The sequence below is a fragment of the Podarcis cretensis genome (genome assembly GCF_951804945.1).
Source record: "Podarcis cretensis genome assembly, chromosome: 1".
Lineage (NCBI taxonomy): Eukaryota > Metazoa > Chordata > Lepidosauria > Squamata > Lacertidae > Podarcis > Podarcis cretensis.
Genome location: NC_137170.1, coordinates 135,208,283 through 135,231,007, shown reverse-complemented (window position 1 = coordinate 135,231,007; position 22,725 = coordinate 135,208,283). Strand labels below are relative to the sequence as shown.

At 45.7% G+C, this 22,725-nt stretch overlaps 1 protein-coding gene across 2 annotated transcripts; it reads right to left on the bottom strand.

The window, feature by feature from the left end:
- Nucleotides 1-1,019: 1,019 nt before the first annotated feature.
- On the bottom strand, nucleotides 1,020-22,329 carry ACKR3 (atypical chemokine receptor 3). Of its 2 annotated transcripts, none has more exons than XM_079982072.1 (2): nucleotides 22,182-22,329; nucleotides 1,020-2,863 (listed from the first exon to the last, which is right to left on the bottom strand). In XM_079982072.1, the coding sequence occupies exon 2, from the start codon at nucleotides 2,834-2,836 to the stop codon at nucleotides 1,742-1,744; it is 1,095 nt and encodes a 364-aa protein (XP_079838198.1). In that variant the 5' UTR covers nucleotides 2,837-2,863; nucleotides 22,182-22,329; the 3' UTR covers nucleotides 1,020-1,741. The 2 variants fall into 2 exon arrangements, with proteins under 2 accessions (XP_079838198.1, XP_079838199.1); XM_079982073.1 differs by lacking the exon at nucleotides 22,182-22,329 and adding an exon at nucleotides 3,914-4,110.
- Between the last annotated feature and the right edge of the window lie 396 nt (nucleotides 22,330-22,725).

Below are 22,725 nucleotides of genomic sequence, written 5' to 3'. Positions count from 1 at the left end.
AGTACACTGGTCTTCTCCAATGGAATGGTTCCCGACTGAGCCTAGTAAGACTGGAAGTGGCCAGAAGTGTGAGAGGAAGAAAGACTGGAAGACTCCCAACCAAGTGAGAAGGTCAACCTGTTGGTTACTTGATTTAAGATATTTACTTCATGTGGTTGCTGTCCTTATGGCACGGTTTGATTGTAACCATTCAGTGAAGAGAAACCTTCTGCAGTGTATAAACGCTGTGGCTTAGTGAATACCACAGCATGTCTAACTACAAAATGAAGCATTAGCATTCAAAATATAATGTTTGGAGCATCAACATGCGGATGTAAAAACAGCAAGTAAAAAGTACAAGTAATTTGGAGTTTACAAATTACAGAGAGGCAGCCATGTTAATCTGTTGCAGCAAAAAACAGAACAAAAAATTGTGGCACCTTAAGGACTAACATCTTCGTTAGTCGAAACAAAATAAAAAAATTCTTCCAGTAGCACCTTAAAGACCAACTAAGTTTGTTATTGATATGAGTATTGAGTATGAGTATTGGTATGGTATGACTTAGTTGGTCTCTAAGATGCTACTGGAAGGAATTTTTTAATTTTGTTTTGACTATGGCAGACCAACACGGCTACCTACCTATATTTGTTAGTTACAGATCAACACTTTAAAGAGTCTTGAGGCAGGTCCAGCAGGAAGGAAGGAAGGAAGGAAGGAAGGAAGGAAGGAAGGAAGGAAGGAAGGAATGTTTCCCTTGGTTTCCTGCACTGACCATAGTGCAAGCCACGGAGGAGGAGGCTGTCAGAGATAGATAAGGTCCTTTTATTTCCAAAAGATACCTCTGGGAATCTCACGGGAAATCTCACAATCCCTCAGAAGAGAGCCTGCCTTGTCTACTGCTACCATGGTGCAGATGTTATTGGGAGGTAGACGCCACTGTCCCCCTCTAAAAAGAGTATCTGATTATTCTTCCTTTGCAGAAAGAAATGTAAAAATCATAAAGTAAATGTAAAATAAATAAATGAAATGCTACTCCTGCTTCGTTTTCAAATATATTTATTTTTTCAAAAAATAATTTACAAATAAGGAGATGGGACACTGAATGAAATAAGTGTGTGAGGGTTTTGAAACACATCTTTACACAATAATCACATGGTATAATGAGCATTATATTTTTTAAAAAAAATCTAGATTACAACTATATTGCCACAAAAAAATTGCCAAGGCCATCTTAGAAGAGAAGAACATATATTTTTCATTTAACAATTGTTATAAGTACTACTCTTACAACAGTAAACTGAATGGAATTCTAACATTAAAAGGACAGCATTCTATATTTGATGACAAGAAGCTTCAAATGCATGATTAAATATATTTGATTTTCCAGTATAATTGCAAAAGCAAGAAAATAGAGGTCTGCTTTCTTTAAATACACACTGTAAAAATGTATACAGTGAAGTCAAGGTAGCTAGGGAAGGGCCTATCTGCTCCCCAAGTGGGATATAATAAAATAAGGAACATCTTTACCACAAGATAGCTTTGTTTACTGTATATTTCCCTCCCACTCCCAATAGCATAACTGAACAGTGTGGACTAGCTAATGGCAGAAATAACACAAGAAAACATTTAAAATGCAGTATTTTGGTGGTACATGATTTGTTCCGAAAAAAGCACAGTCATGTTTGTATTTGTATTATATTAGGTCAAATTTATTGTCCAGCTAAAGACAGAGCACAGAAAAAGTCTCTTGTGAAGCTGTGATCATTTAGCATTTTGTTCCAGAGCAGAGTACTCCATTTCTGATACCCTGGAAGTATTGATTAGTTTGGTGAGGCCTGTTTTGGCAGAGTACTTAAAGATGAACGCCTTCATGAGCTCATACTTGTAGTTTCGGTTGATGAAGCTGTAGAGTATGGGGTTGACGCAGCAGTGAACCAGAGACAAGCACTGAGTGACATGAAGAGCCACAAAGAGGAAGCTCTCCATGTGGCAGCTGAAGGGAAGGAAATGGAAGGTCAGCAACAAGTCAAGCAAGACCACGACGTGGTACGGCAGCCAGCAGACCAGAAACACAATGACATAGGAAAAAATTATTTTCCCATTGCTCTTCCTCTCTTGGTCACTAGAGGCAGATATGGCTCTTGCCAGGAGACAATAGAAAATGGCAATGATGGGGAAAGGAATGACAAAACCTAGAATGACAGAGCTCAGTTCCATGCTAGCCAGCCACTCCTTAGCATTCTCCTCCGGGTAGACAGGGCGGCAATAGGTCTCATTGTTGGAGGAAACGGTCTTCAGGTAGTGGGTGTCGGGGATAGACACCAAGAAAGCAAAAAGCCAGACAAAGATGCAGATGCAACGGCGGATCCTCTTCTTTTTAACACTGCTGGAGGTTGTGAAGCAGGCCACGGAGAGATATCGATCCACGCTCATGCATGCCAGGAAGAAGATGCTCCCATACAGATTGATGGAAAACACGAGGTGAGTGATCTTGCAAGTGATCTCTCCCATGTGCCACTGGCCGTGCTGAACAAGGGAGACCACCCAGACTGGAAGAGTGATGATCACACACAGGTCAGCAATGGCTAGATTGAAGATATAGAGATGAGTTTCGTAGCCAGTTGTTTTGGCTTGGAAGTTCATCCAGACAACCACAAAATTGGCCACTAAGCCTATCATAAATATAAATATATAAAAAATGGAGAGGGTGTAAAGCAGGGCATTTCTGTTGAGCATAGCTGAGCATGATAAGGAGTCCACAGTGATGCAGTCTCCACTGCCACAAGTCAAGTTGGTTTCAGTGAAATTCTCCCCTTCCACATGTTCAAATAGGGTTGGCAAATCAATGGTATTCATAGCTGGTCGATCTGGGATGGAGGCAGCCTAAGGCAAAACAAAGCAGCAAGAAGAGAAAGGATAAGCATCTTGGTTAACAAAAACAGCCATTTTTAAACAAATGCCTTCATCCCAAATAACCTGACCACCAGTCCAGAGACAATTTGTGCACTGAATGTTTTGGTTAAGTGGCATCTTACACGACACCCTTCAGATTTTAAACAAACTACCACCATTGCCATAAAAATATTCAGAAAACAGTAGAAAGGAAACATTGGCATTTTGTACACTTTTTCTTTAAGTGATAGTTCTGCTGCACTGCAGTCTCTGGCTGTAAGATATCAGGGTTAAATAACTGCTGGGTGTCTGTTATCTATAACTTAAATCATACAGCTCTCAATATAATCAATGTATCCTATCTGCTTACCCTAGTAGTTTCAATACTACAATTCTAGGCTAAAAGGTTAGCCTGCAATACTCAGGCCTCCCACTAGAATAAACCCATCAAAGTTTTTGAAAATTGCTGGCAAACACTGTCATCCCTTGCTTTAAAGGTAAAGGGACCCCTGACCATTAGGTCCAGTCATGGCAGACTCTGGGGTTGTGGCGCTCATCTTGCTTTACTGGCCGAGGGAGCCGGCGTACAGCTTCCAGGTCATGACGCCAGCATGACTAAGCTGCTTCTGGCGAACCAGAGCAGCACACGGAAACGCTGTTTACCTTCCCGTCGGAAAGGTACCTATTTATCTACTTGCACTTTGACGTGCTTTCAAACTGCTAGGTTGGCAGGAGAAGGGAACCGAGCAATAGGAGCTCACCCCGTCGCGGGGGTTCGAACCACCAACCTTCTGACCGGCAAGTCCTAGGCTCTGTGGTTTAACCCACAGCGCCACCTGCGTCCCATCCCTTGCTTTAGAAAGCACTAAAATCAAATCTTGCTGGATGGGGCCATCAGTTTATAGTGTTCACGGCGTTTACAATTTTAGTGGTATTTTTGATGAGGCTGCATAAAATTGAGAACTGTAGTGCAATGTTTGCCCAGTAAATCCCCAAACATTTTTTTTCTAAATAACCTTGGAGAAAGACAGCAGTCTTTACATTAAGTCAAGTAGCGGTTTGGGATGCCATTAAGGGTGGCAAGACTGATGACAGACAGATCTGAACCATGACATTTTCAGTGGAAAGTTCTTCTGCATGAGTTGTGTAGACATGAAGAGGAGCTGGGCAAGACCACAGGTGTTCATTAGTGGAAGAAGAGGTGCCATTTATATTTCATTGTATGAGGCATCATCGTGCCTTGGGTTGGCCCTAAGCAATTTGAAAAGGCAAAAGTTACTGCTTCAGAATTTGATATCTACCTACCGCAACAACCATTTGATTTTCCACACCCTTTACCAGATTTATCATGAGTTGGTGGTGACAGCAATTACCGTATTTTTCGTCCCATAGGACACTCCGTCCCATAGGACGCACCTAGTTTTTTGGGGGGGAAATAAAGGAAAAAAAAATTCCTTTATTTCCCACCCAAAAGCAGGTCGGGGAAACCGAACCAGGTCGAGGAACGGCGCTGCGCCTCCCTGAGCTTGTGGGGCTGGCCGATGTCTGCCTCAGGCGGCAGGCTGCTATCCACACTGCGGATGTCTGCCCGGCGCACGGGGCGCTCTGCTTCAGGGCGCCCCGCCCACCGGGCGGCAGGCTGCTATCCGCAGTGTGGGGGACCCTGCGGGGAACCCCTGCAGGGCTCTCCACGCTGCGGATGTCTGCCCGGCGCACGGGGCGCTCTGCTTCAGGGCGCCCCGCCCACCGGGCGGCAGGCTGCTATCCGCAGCGTGGGGAGCCCTGCGGGGAACCCCTGCAGGGCTCCCCACACTGCGGATGTCTGCCCGGCGCACGGGGCGCTCTGCTTCAGGGCGCCCCGCCCACCGGGCGGCAGGCTGCTATCCGCAGCGTGGGGAACCCTGCGGAGAACTCCTGCAGGGCTCCCCACGCTGCGGATGTCTGCCTGGCGCACGGGGCGCTCTGCTTCAGGGCACCCGATGCTCCGGGAAGCAGGCTGCTATCCGCAGCCTAGACATCCCTGCCGGACCTCCTGCAGGGCTCCCCAGGCTGCGGATGTCTTCCTGAATCCTGGAGAGCGAGAGGGGTCGGTGCGCACCGACCCCTCTCGCTCTCCAAGCTTCAGCGAAAGCCTGCATTCGCCCCATAGGACGCACCCAGATTTCCCCTTCATTTTTGGAGGGGAAAAAGTGCGTCTTATGGGGCGAAAAATACGGTATTTAATGTATTTATCTTGGGTTCTCTTGGCACAGACTGAATGGTTTGGCAAAATGCATTTTTACAGAATTAGGATGTTCCTTTCCACACAAAGAAGTTGTGAGAGCAAATGATAAGAAGGAAGCCTTATCTGGATACAAGTACAAATTTAGAGAACCCAGTTATGTGACTGTTCTCACTACTTGCCCAAGGTAAAACACACTAGTCAGAAGGGCAATGCCTGGAGCTTCTTTCCCCACAGATTATAGTCAAAGACTACTGGAAAACGATTGATAAACTACTGATAAAATTATTCAAATTTATGCAGCACTTTCAAAAACTATTTGTGCTGGTGATTATTAGAACATTCTGCAGCAACTATATTCATAGACCAATTGCACACTTTGTGAAAAAGTACTCACACCTGCTTCTCCCAAATTTGCAGGCAGTTAATTTCACTGGATGACCCTGTGCAATAGTGTTTTGATGAAGACCAGATTGGTTTTTATATAGTTGGTCTTCCTTTCCATATCATTTTTCTATGATAAAACTTTTTTTTTTACTTTGATTGCTTTTCTGACATTTATATCCCACCATTCCTCCATGATGCAGCTAGTGGACTCACAGCTGTCCATGGAGGCGCAGGTCAATTCTGTATCCAGGGCAGCTGTCTAGCAACTCCACCTGGTACGCAGGCTGAGACCCTCCCTACCTGCGGACTGTCTTGCCAGAGTGGTGCATGCTCTAGTTATCTCCTGCTTGGACTACTGCAATGCGCTCTATGTGGGGCTACCTTTGAAAGTGACCACAACTAATCCAGAATGCGGCAGCTAGACTGATGACTGGGAGCGGCCACCAAGACCACATAACACCAGTCTACATTGGCTCCCAGTATGTTTCCGAGCACAATTCAAAGTGTTGGTGTTGACCTTTAAAGCCCTAAACGGCCTCGGCCCAGTATATCTGAAGGAACGTCTCCACCCCCATCGTTCTACCCGGACACTGAGGTCCAGCTCCGAGGGCCTTCTGGCGGTTCCCTCACTGCGAGAAGCCAAGTTACAGGGAACCAGGCAGAGGGCCTTCTCAGTAGTGGCGCCTGCTCTGTGGAACACCCTCCCACCAGATGTCAAAGAGAAGAATAACTACCAGACTTTTAGAAGACATCTGAAGGCAGCCCTCTTTAGGGAAGCTTTTAATGTTTAACAGACCACTGTATTTTAATACTTTGTTGGAAGCCGCCCAGAGTGGCTGGGGAAACCCAGCCAGATGGGCGGGGTATAAATAATAAATTCTATTCTATTCTATTCCACATCCAGGCAGGTGCAGCCTTCATTTGTCTCAGAGGCCTCAGGATTCCCACTCCTCCTTGATGCCAGTATGGAGCCTGTATAAATCATCCTCCACAATTGGGGGGGGGGGGAAAGGATTGAGAAAAAGCCTGGGCGGGGGAGGAAGCAGGTCCCCCACCCCCCCTGCTCTGTATGGCGAGTGATACACCACTTCACATGCACCCCAACGCCACTCAGAATTGCACTGCAAGTCTTAAGTCTGACTTCATAAGAAAGGCAGACATTCCCCCACAACTCACTGCTTTCAGCTAGACTCCACTTGTTGAAATATAGGTTTTAATACTGCACATAGTCTTCTAAATATGGGTATATTGTACATAGATTGTCATAGTGGTGTGGCGTGCTTATTTTGCTAGAAAAACATGCATAAACTTTATGGATTAGGCAGAAATTCAATAGGTGAAGCTTTTTCACAGAACAGAGGGACAGTGGTGGTATTTTATGTAGTCAGAAGTGGAAAGGATTACTGTGAAGGCTGGAAGTATATGAGAAAGTGTGGAACAGGGAAGTACCACTGAGAGCTAAATATGTAAAGAAAGAAAAAGACTTACAATTGAGACTTCTCCAGAATGCTTGGCATTTCTTTCAGCTTTTTAAGCATTTAGAATAAAACTAACTGAATCTCACTGCTATAAATATATTGGAACTGAAAGATCTGAAGCATCAGTTATTACGAGAATCAGTCAGGATGAGAAATGGCTAAAAGCCTTCAGAAACTGCTCTTTTCTGATTTAACAATGGTTTTATCTTTGAGCAACTCCAGCAGGTTGTCTTATCCCCTTGTAATCATTTACATTGGCTCAGAAGAGTTCTGAAAATTTAAACTCATGGCACTGAAACCAGAATCCAGCCCTTCTTCATTCATCTCAGATCTCCTTTTGTGGCCAGTCTCTGTGCTGCTATCAGACGGTGGTGGCAACAGACCCAGCAAAGCCTAAAGAGAGATGCTGAATGGCTCCAAGGAGCGCTAGTGCAGTGGTTCCCTCTGGGTGGCGCTGTGTCAACATGAGAGCAAGCGCCTCGTGACCCCCAAGCTCAAAGAAGGCGACCATTTCTTCACGTCAGATCTCACTACATTCCAGGCACATGTGCCCAGACACAGAGGCAAAGATGTACAGTTGGGTGCCTTTCTGGCCTTGTGGCACAATCACACTTTTGAGCCTAGTTTAAGTGGGGGTGGTAAGACTATCTCCAGCCAGGTGTATTTCAGTTCCTCAGGTAGGTGGACATGCCACGCCCCCCTCTCCACGCAGCAACTTTCCTCACTGGCAGCAGTTTCATCAAACAAACTGCTCTCCAAACTCAGGATAGTTTAATGTATTATGGGATACATGAGTCGCTGAGGAGTGCATGGTATTCTAGGATCTGGAATGTGCCTACAACACAGAGAGAGATGCTGTGATTTGTGCTCCTTAGAGCTTTTCGAAAGAATGCCTGCCACTTACGTATCAGAAGGCGGAAACTTTTAGTTGGGTGGGGAATCTTAGGCCTGGGCCTGAACGTGGCCTTCCAGGCCTCTCGGTATGGTCCCTGGGGCTGTTACCAGGCCACACACCCCATGGCCATGCCCTCTTCAGAAGCCCTGCTCTGTACTCACTCTGTGCTTCTGCGCAACTGGAATGGGCTCTTGGACTCTTGGTTGCCTGGAACGGTGGAGGCGGTGTGAGATGGTGTGTGCATGCTGGGGGTGTTTATAGAAACCACTAACATTTCTTGTACAAGGTAAGAATAATACCTGTCACTCTACTCCCCACTGTGGCCCCCAGAAGGCTGCCCATGAAGGAACCTTAGGCTGTAAAAGGTCCCCCACCCCTGAGATGGAGATATGGAAGTCAAAGCACTGGTTGAAAATGACCACACTTGTTTCTTCCCTTTGAAAATATACACAACCCAACCACACCATTAAGAGTTAAGATTATGCATTTCCAATACAGTCATGCCTTGGTTGTCAAAGACCCTGGAACTCAGACATTTTGGCTCCCTAACGCCGCAAACCCAGAAGTGATTGTTCCAGTTTGCAGATGTTCTTTTGGAACCCGAATGTCCGACAGGGCTTCCATGGCTTTTGATTGGCTGCAGGAGCTTCCTGCAGCCAATCAGAAGCCACGATTTGGTTTTCAAACATTTTGGAAGTTGAACGGATTTCTGGAATGGATTCCATTCGACTTCCAAGGTACGAGTGTACTTATTTCATGCAAAGTTGCCTACACCCCCCCACCCCTTTTTGGATGGTTGCCAGGCCCCACTTTTACAGAACTTGCCTATTGAACTAGTAACCTGCTCCCTTCTCTGCTTACTCTGGCCTGTGGGGCAGCGTTAATTTGATTTAGCAAGCAGTTACATGTGGAAGCCAAGAAAGTACTTATCTGGCAGCCTCCTTTTATGAACATCTCGGAGCTCCCTCTTCCCCATTAAAGATCACCCTCGTAATGGAAAGTCTGGCAAGATGGCCAAGGCGTGCTTCTGCAGACTGACCAAAGACCAAACGTAATCAACAACACTGGATAAAACATCCTCCTCATAGCATCAGGAAGGACTGAATCTGCAGCCATCAAGAGACTGCTTTGGGAATGCATGCTGTGGACAACTGAAGCAAAAAAGAAGTCTTCTGAACAGGGGAAGGCAGTGAAAAATTGTGGGCAGCTCAGATGTGGTTATGTAGGAGATACAAAACCATGACCAGCTGCTTTCTTTTACTCCCTGCCACAATTCAGTTAGTTATAATGAGAAACAGCCCTCATAGTGTCAAGGTAAGACATGGAGTTGGAAAGCTCAACCCTCTCCTCCTGGGGCAGAACCACGGCTGCCTTCCATCCACCTAAGAAGGAAGCAGCTAATAGGAGGTATGCCTTGTCGATCTCAAGATTGGAGTACTGGAGTGCCCTCTACGTGGTATGGCCTGTGAAGAGAGTTTGAAAACTGCACCTGGTCCAGAATATGGCAGCTTCACCCATCACAATGGTGGACGCACATTACATCTGCCCTTAAAATACTACACTGGCTACCGGTCAGGTTGTGGGCTCACTTAGAAGTAATATGGTCTGCTTTGCTTTTTAAAACCTTTCAGGCTCTAATCCAGCCTTTCTAAACCTTGGGACCCCAGATGTTGTTGAACAACAACTCCCATAATCCCTATCTGGCAAGACCATTGGTCAGGGGTGATGGGAGTTGTAGTCCAACAATATAGGGGAACCCAAGGTTCAAAAAGGCTTCTCTGAATTGTCAGGATCAAGGTGTCTGATGAACACCTTCTCTTCTATCTCCCCCCAATTTGCAAGGAACACCCCACTCAGAATGCCCTTGTCATCTAGTGAAAAGGACAGGATATTCTTCGTGGTGGCTTTCTCCCCTTCTAAAAAGGCCAATCCAGTCAATTCCCTTTCATCTTTCGAAAAATCCTGGGGTGTGAGGCTGCTAAACTGAAGTTGTTTTTATTAATCTGCTGGTTGGACAAATCTATGGATTAATAGTGTTTATACAGACGTTGAATTTTAAGATGCAGTTTAAATGCCCAGCCCAACTGCTTCACTAATTCTAGGGTGTGTAAGGTGCAGCAGCTGTTTATTTCCAAAACACCAACAAATCTATGCCCCACAATTGTCCATTCCGAAATTGCCAAGTTCTTTCTCTTTCTCTTCTCTGCTCCTCCACAAGCTGCTGTGTTATTGGATAAGAGAGAGAACAGGATCAGAAAGGGACCAACTCTGCACAGATTTGCTCTTTTTGTTTTATCTTTATGTAGTCATTATGGCATGGTGTTTTAAATCTTTCACTGTAAGCTGACCTGATAAGGCAAGTTTTAATACAAAAAGTAAAAATAAAGAGAAGTTGGTGTTATTCTAAAGCAGCAATGCTGCAGCAAGCAAAGGCTCCAGCAGCCAAGTCAGCTGCTTGTGGCTGGAAAGCCAAACAGGATGTGTGTGACTGTTGCCATGGAAACAAAGGGGCAGTCCATTCTGTACTGAGCACCGGATGTTAGCTCAGTGTGTGTGTTATATGACCTGTACAGGATGTACATGGGTGGAGTTTGAGTTTCTCTCTGTTTGTTGAAGAGAGCAGACATGTTTTCTCTGTACTGAACTGAAGACAGGAATAAAACATGTAGATACATTTCTGTCTGTGTCTGATTCCCCTCCCTGGGGATATGCAGGGAGGAGAAGGAGGAGAAGCAATTGGTGTGTTTTCCTCACAGCCTGAGGAAAATCGCCGGAACGGACCTCGTGTGTTTTTCCTACCGGGAGTCGCCGGAGGGAGGTCGAAAGAATTCAGCCGGTGCCTGGAGAGATAGGCACATACCTCTGACCGGCCCTGAATTCTGACATTGGTAGCAGAGGATGGTTGCTACGATCCATGGAACTCTGCAGAAATAGGAGCCTGAGATGGAGGCTGATTCTCTGCAGCTAGAAGCTGACCAGAAGAAGCTGAAAGCCAAGCTACGGAGCCCAGGTATGAGATTTTTGGGCTTAAGAGTGTGAATGCAGATGGATTAATTCTCTGCTTCATGGGAGCAACGTTTGGGAAAAACAGCTCCGAGAGAGAAGAGTCTGCATTCCAAACATTCCTGTGGTTTTTCCTGTCCAAGGAAAGGAATGTGGTTGCTTAGCAACGCAGATAAGGGCTGGAAGTCAGGCTATGCCCAGAGAGGCACAAACAGCTCGTGTTTTGACTAGGCCTTTACAAAGGAACTGTTGGAAAGGGACTTTCCAAGCAGCCAGTGTTATTGCTGCCAGGTGCACAGAGTGTAAACAAGCCAGCTATTGGATTTTAGAGGCTTGTGTTTGAGAGTCAATGCAAGGACTCAAAATGGATGCCAAGAAGGGAGTTCTGCCTTCTCCACCCCTTCTGACCAGTGACAATTATGTATCTTGGTCTATTAAGATGAAGGCCTTGCTGCAGAATCAGAGACTGTTTAGGGTGATTGAGAACCCCATCCCTGCAGCACCAACGCCTGTTTGGGAGTCACAGGATATGAAGGCCAGAACTGCTATAATTCTGTGCGTGTCAGACTCTCAGCTTATTCATATACAAGATTTACCGCACGCGAAAGATGTTTGGGACACGCTGAGAAGGACACATCAGAGAGATGCAGGTTCTTCAGCGTTGCTGTATTTTGAGAAGCTGACTAACCTGAGGCTTGCGCCTGATGGAGATGTTCAAGCGCACCTGACGGAAATGAAATTTCTGCGTCAACAGATGGTGGAACGCAATTTCCGTCTGCAGGAGGAAGTGTTTTGCTTCATGGTGATCAACAGCCTGAATCGGACTTACAAAACGGTTGCCAGTCAGCTGGGGTCTCTCCCAGCGCAAGACTTAACGTCGGACAGGGTCTTTGCCGTGGTTCTGAACGAACATGACAGACTTGCCGCCCTGGAAGTGAAGGACAGGGGGAGTCAAGAACGGAGTTCTAACACCCCCACTGCTGTAGCTACTGGAGGAGACGCCGTAGCTTTGAACGTTGTCCGATGCCACAATTGTGGGCAGACTGGGCATCTTCAGCGGTACTGCAAGGAGCCACGTCAGAACAAAGGAGCCAAGGGAAGCTCCACGAAGTCTGAGGCGTCAGGCAGAAGTCATGCCAAGTCACAGGCGAAGCCTGCAACGGCTTTGATGTCCCTAAAAGCCACACCACAAGTGGGGAATTCCTTCATTTTAGACACGGGAGCGACGGTTCACATGACCCATCGCAGGGATTTGTTTTCGTCGTTTAAGAAGCAAAGCTTCGTTGTACGACAAGCCAACGGTCGAGAGCTGGAAGCCACCGGAATTGGGACTGTGTATCTTAAAAGTCTGAACTTGACTATAAACAATGTTTATTTGGTTCCAGAGTTGAAGTACAATCTGCTCAGCGTTTCGCAGATTGCCAAGAAGGGACTAAAACTGTCCTATGATGATCAACACTGCGAGATCTACAAAGATGGAGAGTTGTATCTTTCTGCCAAAGAGAAAGATGGACTGTATTTGTTGACTTTTGATCAAAGTGATTACATGGAATGTAATTCTTGTGATTCTAACATGATTTCTTTTGCAGGTGTAGCTGAAAAGAACGCCAAGCAGGTCACCTCGAGGGTCGACAAGGCATTTCAGCGGGTGTATGCTGATGTGATTGGTCCTTTAGCACCATCTAGAGGCAATGCAAAGTATTACCTAATATGTGTTGATTCTTTCACAGGTTTTGTCTGGATTTATCTTTTGGAGAGACCGAAAGAAGCCTTAGAAAGGTTTAAAGAGTTTTGTGACAAGGTTAAAAATATGCATGATGCTGACATAGATTGTCTTTGCACAGATGAGAAGCCAATTTTTCTCTTACAGGATTTCCAGAGGTTCCTGAAGAAGAAAGGGATAAGACACAAAATTGCAGCTTCCGAAGAAGCTTGGAACAGATGTATCTGTGTTAGGGTGAACAAAGAATTGCAAAAGGGAATGGAAGCGCAATTGCTTAGTTCACATCTGCCACATGAGTACTGGGCTGAGTCACTAATGTCATTTTGTTACACGTGGTTGAGAAAGGTTTCAAAAGAATTGGGAAGTTCTCCTTTTGAGAAACTGTTCCACAGAAAACCTTCTGTTGCCCATTTCAAGGTTTTTGGGTCTCATGTGAGAACAGAAGCTCCGGGTGGAGTAAAGAATGCCAGAGGCATTTTTGTGGGTTATGAAAAGGGTCTCTACAGAGTAATTTTGTCTGAATCTGGTAAGGTGATTCTCACAAAATTCCTAGAGAGTGCTCCTGAACAGGAGCGAGTGATTGTTCACACATTTCCCACAGGTGATGTGGATGATTCTGATGATGATGATGATGAGTTTGATCTTATTGAGTTCAGTAGTACTGATGATGACAGCGATAGCTCAGACAGCTCAGTTGTCACAGTCATTGAGAGGAAATCTCACACAATGACTAGACCCTCAGAAGAGGAGGATGAACCACTGATTAAGCTTAGTACTGGTTCTTCAGAGAGTTCAGAGGCTGAACCAGAAAGCAGAGAAGAGCAGCACCTCTTACGTAGGTCTGAGAGAGCAACGAAGGGTGTACCACCCAAGAGGTATTCAAAAGAGTTTGCCAACCAAGCTATTGCATGTGTTGCTGTTGTAAACGACCAAGGTCAAATTGAAGCTGTGTCTGAGTCAGAGACAAAGGCACAACAGAGAGTTGCTAACCAAGGTAATGCAGAAGCACTCATTCCTTGGAAGTCACACAACCAGAGAGGTACATTGGTAAAACCAGTGGCGGGTAGTTCCAAGGATGGAACTGAAACAACAGGGGAGTGTTATAAGTATAACAACTGTTTGTTTTCTTCTCTGGATGACGCTTTGCTAGCAGCACGCATTGATACTTTAGGGGGAGTATGTTATTCTAAAGCAGCAATGCTGCAGCAAGCAAAGGCTCCAGCAGCCAAGTCAGCTGCTTGTGGCTGGAAAGCCAAACAGGATGTGTGTGACTGTTGCCATGGAAACAAAGGGGCAGTCCATTCTGTACTGAGCACCGGATGTTAGCTCAGTGTGTGTGTTATATGACCTGTACAGGATGTACATGGGTGGAGTTTGAGTTTCTCTCTGTTTGTTGAAGAGAGCAGACATGTTTTCTCTGTACTGAACTGAAGACAGGAATAAAACATGTAGATACATTTCTGTCTGTGTCTGATTCCCCTCCCTGGGGATATGCAGGGAGGAGAAGGAGGAGAAGCAATTGGTGTGTTTTCCTCACAGCCTGAGGAAAATCGCCGGAACGGACCTCGTGTGTTTTTCCTACCGGGAGTCGCCGGAGGGAGGTCGAAAGAATTCAGCCGGTGCCTGGAGAGATAGGCACATACCTCTGACCGGCCCTGAATTCTGACAGTTGGGTTCTCCAATGTCCTTCCTGAGGACCAAACTAGAAACACGATGGTAGCAAATCTGTTGTTTAAACCCAGAGCTCCCAACATCAGGAAGAAGCTATATTTTAGCAGCAAAGGGGTTGCATGCGTGGAGATGAGGGTAGCCCTCCTCACATACAAGGTCTGTCCTCCAAATGTCACCTTCTCCACTGCTGAGATCCAGTACAGAAAGTGTACTCAGTTAGGTGAAAAGGCAAATTTAGCCATGGGTTCTATACCTTCTCCCATTGAGCTTCTTTAGCCTACCTCCACCAAAACCTGTTTATCTGAGCATAAAGCTCATAGATCTACCATGTCACACCTAGTTTGACCCTAACACAATCTGATTTATCTTTCTTTACTGAGATTTTTCACAAGACAGACAAACATCCACACATCATCCAGGCTCAGGACCCTGGACAGATGCCACAGAACTCATCCAACTTCACAACAAAGACTCACCCACTTCTCTTTGATTTGAGGTAATCCCTTGTTTATTCATGTCACCAACCCCTGCAATATATTTTAATCCCACTCTTACTGTTGTCAAATGGTGTTTAACAAGATATTAATACATGGCGTATGTGTGTTTGCGTGTGTACCTGCAAATGTTAAAACTGTATGCTTTTTCAGAGAAAGGAACACTGTTTGTCTTGGCAAAGCAAGATTGGTTTTAGTACAACTACTCAGAATATACTGCCCTCTACTGAAAATATATACCGTATTTTTTGTTCTATAAGACTCACTTTTTCCCTCCTAAAAAGTAAGGGGAAATGTGTGTGTGTCTTATGGAGCGAATGCAGGCTGCGCAGCTATCCCAGAAGCCAGAACAGCAAGAGGGATCGCTGCTTTCGCTGCGCAGCGATCCCTCTTGCTGTTTTGGCTTCTGAGATTCAGAATATTTTTTTTCTTGTTTTCCTCCTCCAAAAACTAGGTGCGTCTTGTGGTCTGGTGCGTCTTATAGAGTGGAAAATACGGTATATATATCAGAAATTCTGGTACAACCTCTGCAAGATTTGCAGGTTTCTTTAGTTTTAAAAACAATCAATAGACATATCACCATGTGCAGAGGCAGATCTGGGGGGTTGGCCAGCTTGGCCCCCACCAAAGGCACCAAAGGAGGGGACACAAAAATCAAGCCTCTTCCCTCTGGCTTAGAGTGGCTAGGAGCCTGCCCCACTGCCTACTCCCTGGCTGCCCGCCACTGCTCTGGGTGGCTTTGATAGGCACACAGGCACTTATGGGCAGCTCGGTGGAGGAATCTGGTCACTGGCATGGGCCATCTCAGCAGCCCTCCCTCCCAAGAGAAAGGCAATGGAAAGCAACACTTTTGAGTTTCTTGTCCATGGTCTCTCCTGGCTTCGGAGGCGCCAATACACCTCCTTGCCAAGGGCACAAGGGATGTGGAGGGAGCACAAATACACCTCCTTGCCAGTGGTGCAATGGAGCTTAGGTACATCTCTGACAAGTGTGCAAAAGGCTTCTCAGAATTTTGCACTTTATTTGTGGGCAGAAATAAATGAATGGCATTTCATGACATTTATCCAGGGAAACATAAATTCTTAAACAGTTGCTTGAGTGTGAGACTCACCATTAGCAGTGGCAGTAAAATGACTTATTTTATTTTCTTTCCTCCCAACTGGGGGTGTTGTTGTTTTGGGTGCTGCTGCTCTTGCAACTGGCAACAGCAGCAGCAACCATGGGGGCAACATGGCCTCCATTTTGCATCCTCTACAATGTCCCAAATCAAGCATGAAGCGGGTGGCACACAAATAAATGGAGAATATTCAGAGGAAAAGCAGGTTGGTGAGAAAATGAAATGTCTCTGTAAAAAAAAAACATTTGCCTAGGAATTTCTGAGTTATTTTGGCCCAGTTCAGGATACAGCGGTACCTCTGTTTACGAGCGCTTCTGGTTACGCACGCTTCACGTTATCAACACCGCTAACCCGGAAGTAGTTGCTCCTGGTTGCGAACTTTGCCCTGGGATGCGAGCAGAAGTCGCGCAGCAGGAGCCGCCATTAGCAAAAGCGCGCCTCAGGATAAGAACGGTTTCAACTTAAGAATGGACCTCTGGAACGAATTAAGTTCGTAACCAGAGGTACCACTGTATCAGTAAACAAACATGTGGCTATCAGGGAATCAGGGCCATCTTCCTCATATTTCATGAAAACAGACAGAGGAGGCCTCACACAAACAATATAGTTTAAAATACATGTTTCCCAAGGGAATAAAAAGAGTGCGAATTTTGTCATGAAACTACCCACGTTACCTGCTTGCACCACCAATGTCAATTACTTCTCTACATCCCTGTTCATCCCTGCTAACTGCTTCTGCTGCCGCTGATTTGGACATCTAATGGCATGTCCATGGGGCAGAGATGCGGTATTTCTATGCATTCAACTCGTGTTGATACTAAAAAAAAAATTAAGTTATACCAACAAGAAAATCTTATTAGCAAGAAAAAAACCATGTCATTTACAACCACACGACTCAGAGAAGCTGGAACTCATTAGAGCAGAGTTTCCCAAACTTGGGTCTCCAGCTGTTTTTGGACTACAACTCCCATCATCCCTAGCTAGCAGGACCAGTGGTCAGGGATCATGGGAACTGTAGTCCGAAAACAGCTGGAGACCCAAGTTTGGGAAACCCTGCTTTAGAGCTATAACCAATTCCTCCCCCTCCCCCCAAAACAAAATAAGTTTCTAATCCTCATTGTTAAGTTTTTAAGAGAGAAAGTTTATTAGTATCCTACCCTTTCACCAGGAAGCTAAAGAAGGGAATCCATATGTTACCCAGGTGGCCTCTCATCTAGGTACTGAACGGGTCCAAACCTGCTTAGCTTCAACAAGGTTGCTGCATCACATGACTTTTAGACTGTAGCCCTGGGACTTCTATACCTTGGGAGGGCTTTCAGTTACTACCCTTTCTTTCCATCTCTGCTCCTCTGACATTCAGTGCACAAACAATGCAAGCAACTTGCACAATTGGAGTGCAGTATTCAACTTGTGTAAATGAAGGAAATCAACACATTTATTTCGCCTATTCGTCAATGGGGTTCATCATATCTATTTTAAATTTTCTAGATGTATCTTACCCATTACTTTCCTAATACTAACCAGCTAGTAAAATAATTTATTTGCTTTAAAGAATTAAGTTACTACTAATACTCTACAATCTGTAAGGAGTGAGTGGAAAAGAAGGGGTGAGTGGAAAAGAAGTTTTAATCATGCTTAAAACTAGAAAATAAAATGTAGTTTTACTTGCTTAAATGCAGGATTCTGGCATGTTTGCTTTGACTTAATCAGCTTACTGCAGCTGACAGTACTGGCTTATCACCACAATGGAAATAGAAACTGAAAAAGGAATCTCCTGACTGAGTCAAGCACATTAAAAGTAACTTGGTTTAATGTTGTGGAATCAACAGCTCATTACACTTTAACTGTCCCACTAAAAGGATCACATTCCAATTAATGCAATGAGAATTTCAGTGTGAATTTTAAGCAAATGTTTTCAAAAAGGAGCTCAGATTGATCAACGGTAGTGCTAGATCAACACGGTGAAATCAACAATTGGGTGAGTTACTATTCCCTGGCAAAAGCCATGCCCCTCCTCGCTGCGACGGGATAGAATAACAGCCCATGAAAGAAAAGGATTTAAGCCGATTGTAGGCTTTGTGGCCCCCTGCCAGTGCTCACCCCAGAATAGCAAGGGAGTCTAGCCCAGTGTGCCAGCTGAAACGTAAAACAAAGCAATCTTGACTGTTTGTTAATGAATGGCTCTGAGGTCCTACTGCATGCCAGTCAGAAGTCTCCCAGGTCAAGAAAGTGTGCTGCCCAGTCTACTTTTATTCTGCAGCCACCTCCATGTTTGTGTGGCAAGACCCCATGATGCTATTTAGATGCTTGCATGCCAACAATGCGCAGCCCCAGCCAGAAAAGTGATATGCTCAAATCACCAAGGGGATTAGCTGTTGATATTGAAGATCAGGGACAGCCATATCCAAAGACAATTGCAGTAGAAGACCCGTCTGGCTATTGTCTGGGCTTGTTCCAGTAAGCAGAGCTGGGACGGTCTCAGTCCTCTGGCCAGGGAGACGGGAGTTATTCTGCCCCTTACTCTCAATTTAGAAGGGCAGCGAGAATGGCAGGCTGGGTAACTGTTGTAAGACTGCACTTAAAGCTGGGTTGGATGACAGAGAAATTAGGTTTCTGAAACAATCCACATCTGGAATCATAGCAGGAAAACAAAGATCTATACAGTCTTCCCTGTTAGTCATTCATCCTCTTCATACATAAAAACCCAAGTCCTTCCAGGCACTTGATTTCCCAGCTTGCCCTTTCCTTTTCCTTTGCCCAAGAAAGAATTTGATTCTGTGAGAGAATGTTTGCTGCCGTAACCAAATCACACAGCCAAATAGCTCCCCTTGTCCCCTTTACCTTCAAGAAGCAAAGCATGATGGAGTTAAAGCACCCGCCTTTGTTACTGCATAGCTGCAAATTTACTTTTAACATAGCCTTTGGCATTTTGGAATTAATATGCAGAACCCAATTCTGCAAACTTCAAGTCATTCTGCACATTATGGATAATCAGGTGGTGAAATTCAGACTGCAAGATGGGTTCTTATTTTGAATGTTTCCCATGTAAAAATCCTACCTTATACATCAAGAGCTGGGGCTGGGCAAGTCTTTATCCCAATGGCACTACTTTTCTAAACGAAGTGGTTTTTTTAAGAGAGGGAGCTTTAAAAAATACAGAACTACACTTGCTATCCGAAATGACACAGTTCAGAATTCTGCCATGTCAGCCTATCATTTCATTCTGCATAAGGAGTAGAATACTGAGCCTATAGTGTTCCTATTACACATTTCTCTCTCTCTCTATCTCTCTCTCCCACACACACACACACACCTGATTCCACAGCAACATTTATTATGGTTAATATTAAAACAAAGACAAAATTTCTTATTTTATTGGCATAACTTCTGTTGGTCTTAAAAATCTGAAATCTTTAGTCTATCCACTGTTGAAGGGCTTTTAAAATATTCAATAATATTTTCAGAGCGACTTGATGTTCTTTGTCTACAATTGTTAAAAGCAAAACTCTGGAAGCATTTCTAAGAATCCACCTGACTGCCATCCCAAGCCAGAACCACCAAGTCCAGTCCACCCAAGAACAGGATCTGAACAATTGGATTAAGAGAATTAAATTAGCTCAATGTGAAGTGAAACACATCACTCACTTTTATTAAGCATGCCTGAAAAACAGTAGTCCAATGCCCTAAAGAATCACCTCAAACAGACATGATAAAGGAGCTGTAGAAAAAAATTGCAGCCTATTCTACATCAGATAGTCTTATTTGTGTTAAGGCTGGGTGCAAACATATGCAGTGTATCTGAAAAACAGACATGAAAGTTGCTCTGTATCTTCTCAACCACCCACAGAACGTCTTAGCTAAATATTCCGAAGTTGTCATTTCCTTTAGCTCTTCTTCCACAAGCTCCCCAACTTTGATTCTGTGACTGAGATCAAGCAAACCAACAGGGCATGAACCCAACTTAATACCATTTTACACCTTCAAAACTAGGCAGGCAATATTAGATGGCATGCGATATTGGAAGACATTTATAGGCAATGCTGCTACCTATTAATAAAGTCAACTAAAATAACAGCACGGCTCCTTTCTTTCTGTCTGCTGAAGTATATCAGCCTGTTCAAAGAAAAATGATTCCTTGTGGAAAGTGTCTTTGTGGTACACTTTGCTTCTTCCCCATCAAACCACGTGACTCTTCCTACCTAACGTCTGCTCTGTTTAGTCAAAAGTTGACAGAAAAAGAACATTTAACATTTCACTCTTTGTAGCTTATTTAATAAAACAGTGGCAAACACACAGAAACATCTGAAATGTGCAAGGCAAGGGAAGAGTCCCTTTCTCTTTTTAAAGAAAACTTGTTCCTGGAACCCTTTGGCAATGAATCAGACCTTCTGCTGGTGGAAAATCCAGGGAAGAGAAACACAGGCCTCTTTGCACAACTCTTTGTCACTTTCCCCTGCAAGTCTGAGACTCAACGGCAACATCGAAACTTGCAAACAAACAAAAAGTTGCCATAGCCTTGAAACTTTGCAGAATAAAATATTCTTGGGAATGCCCACTAATACTTTCAGAGGATCATAAAACTTTTAATGAGGCACTCTGACTTTTTTCTTTTAACCCTCATTATCCTGCTTTTAGCAACTAAACAGAGTAACTTTACAACTCCTCATTACTGCTGAAAGTTACAGGGTGGCTGTTTATTGCCCGTCCCCTGAATGCTTGTCAGCGAAGGAGCTCCACTAGACTGCCTGACCCCAACAAATGACAACAACAAAACAAAAGCAGCTCTTCTATCTCTAGGGGTGTTTAGCTTCCTATTGAAACAGGGATACGCATACAAAAGAGCAGGTGACAAGTTCTCTCGCTTTTCAAAGTGTGGCTTTGTGAAACTTCTGCAGTGTGATCCTAGAATCATTGACTCACAGAATTGTAGAGTTGGAAGGGACCCCCGGGTCATCTAGTCCAACCCCCTGCAGTGCAGGAATCTCAGTTAAAGCATCCATGACAGATGGACACCCAAGCTCTGCTAAAATACTTCCAAGGAAGGAGAGCCCACCAACTCCTTGGGTGAGTCTGTTCCACTGTCAAACAGCTCCTACTATCGTCCTGATGTTTAGTTGGAATCTCCTTTCTTGTAACTTGAAGTTGTTGGTTTGAGTCCTGCCGTCCTAAGCATGTTTGCTTAGGGTAAATGAGACTTACTTCTCTAATGAGTGTCCTTAGGAGTGCAGTCCTCATACAGATTCCTGTGATGTGGCCAAAGCATTTCCCCTTGATGTAAATCTCCTTTGTTAACTGGCCTGACTAGCACTGAGAATCAAAAGCACTGACTGTCGCCTGCAACCCATTTCTGCTGAGAGTCCCTTGACATGTGCAATGTCTTTTTTTATTATTATTACATATTTATTAAAGTTTTTTGAAAACAAATGCATAAATAATAAACAACATTACTTATATCATAGCATAATTTCATCACTTCTTTGGACTTCCTCACATCTCCCGCTCCCACTTACATCGTTACAAAAAAAGTTTTTCCAAGCAAATTACCCACTTGTTTACAATCTTATCTCCACTCATTTAAATAAAATCTAACAATTCTCCAAAAAAATTATATTTTCCTTAATCTCACTTATCGTCAAAATCAGATCTAATTCAGTGGTAGGCAGTTATTTAGACATGTGCAATGTCATCCCAAAACACCACAGTGCATTTGATGTGCACACCCCCAAGGGCATGTGGTCAGCATTGTAGCTCTGCAGGCTGATGCCCTGCACGCTTACTCAGAAGTAAGCCTCACTTTCTTCAGTGTGCATGGTAGTGCCACCTGGGTCCCTATCCATAGGCTGCAATTCCAGGCACTTCATTATTATTTCTGACCTGCCCCACTGACCCACCCAGAATCATGCATTTAGCACTGGGTTTGGAAATGGACGTGCAGCCCCAGTGCTGCAACTCGCTTGGCCATCAGGCTGCCCAGCCGGCAGCCCCAACGAGGAAACTCTCCCGAAGGAAGATGCCCGCCCCGGGACGCCGTCCATCCGCTCTGGCGGCGCAGCGATGTCCGGAGAGGAGCGCCGCGGGAAGAAGCGCGGCTCGGCTGGCCCGGCGCTCCGCTTCTGCCCTCCCTGGCCCCGCGCCCTTCGGGGGCCGGAGCCGCGCTCGGCTCCGCAGACCGAGAAGCGACCTCGCTCGCCGCCGCCGCCGCCGCCGCCGCGCACCAAGACATTCCGGGCCGCTGGCCGGCGCCGAACAAAGAAGCCTGGCGGCGGGACGAGCCCGGGCAAGCCGCCCTCCCTTCCCTTCCCTTCCCCTCCCTTCCCTACCTCGCCGTCTCCGCGCGCCTCGCTCGTCCTCTCGGGGCGCCGCTTGCCAGGCACTGCGCTCTCGGGCCGCCGGCCGCGCCGCTTATATCGGTGCGTGCGGGGCTGGGCCGGGGCGCGCGCGGCGGGAAGGCGCCTCTAGGGGGCAGCTCGGCCCACGGGCCGCCCCACAGCCCCGAGGGGGCCGCCTCGCTCCGCGCCCGCCCCGCCCCGCCCTCCCTCCGCGGAGCTGCGCGCACCTGCATCCTGCCAGACGCGCGCGCAACGAAAAAGCGAGCCGCGCGCCCGGGGCGTCCGCGCGGCTCCTCGCAGCCTCTGGGCGCGATCCTTGCAAGAGGGGGAGGCGCCCCGCGCATTCTTCTTTGTCCCTGGAGGGAAAGCGGCGCGTCTGCAAATCCTAAATCCTCCTGCCCTGAGCAGGATCCCGGTCCTTTCAACTCCGCGGGTCTGGTTTTCCCATCCAAGGGCAGCCTTAGGATCACGTTCGCAACGTGCGCTTGTCCGGAAGGCTGCCATTTTCATTTGCAAGTCGTTCTCAGTAAGCTGC

What these genes read in the sequence shown, in the direction of transcription:
- ACKR3 (XM_079982072.1), bottom strand. Translation starts at nt 2,836, where the DNA reads ATGAATACCATTGATTTGCCAACCCTATTTGAACATGTGGAAGGGGAG.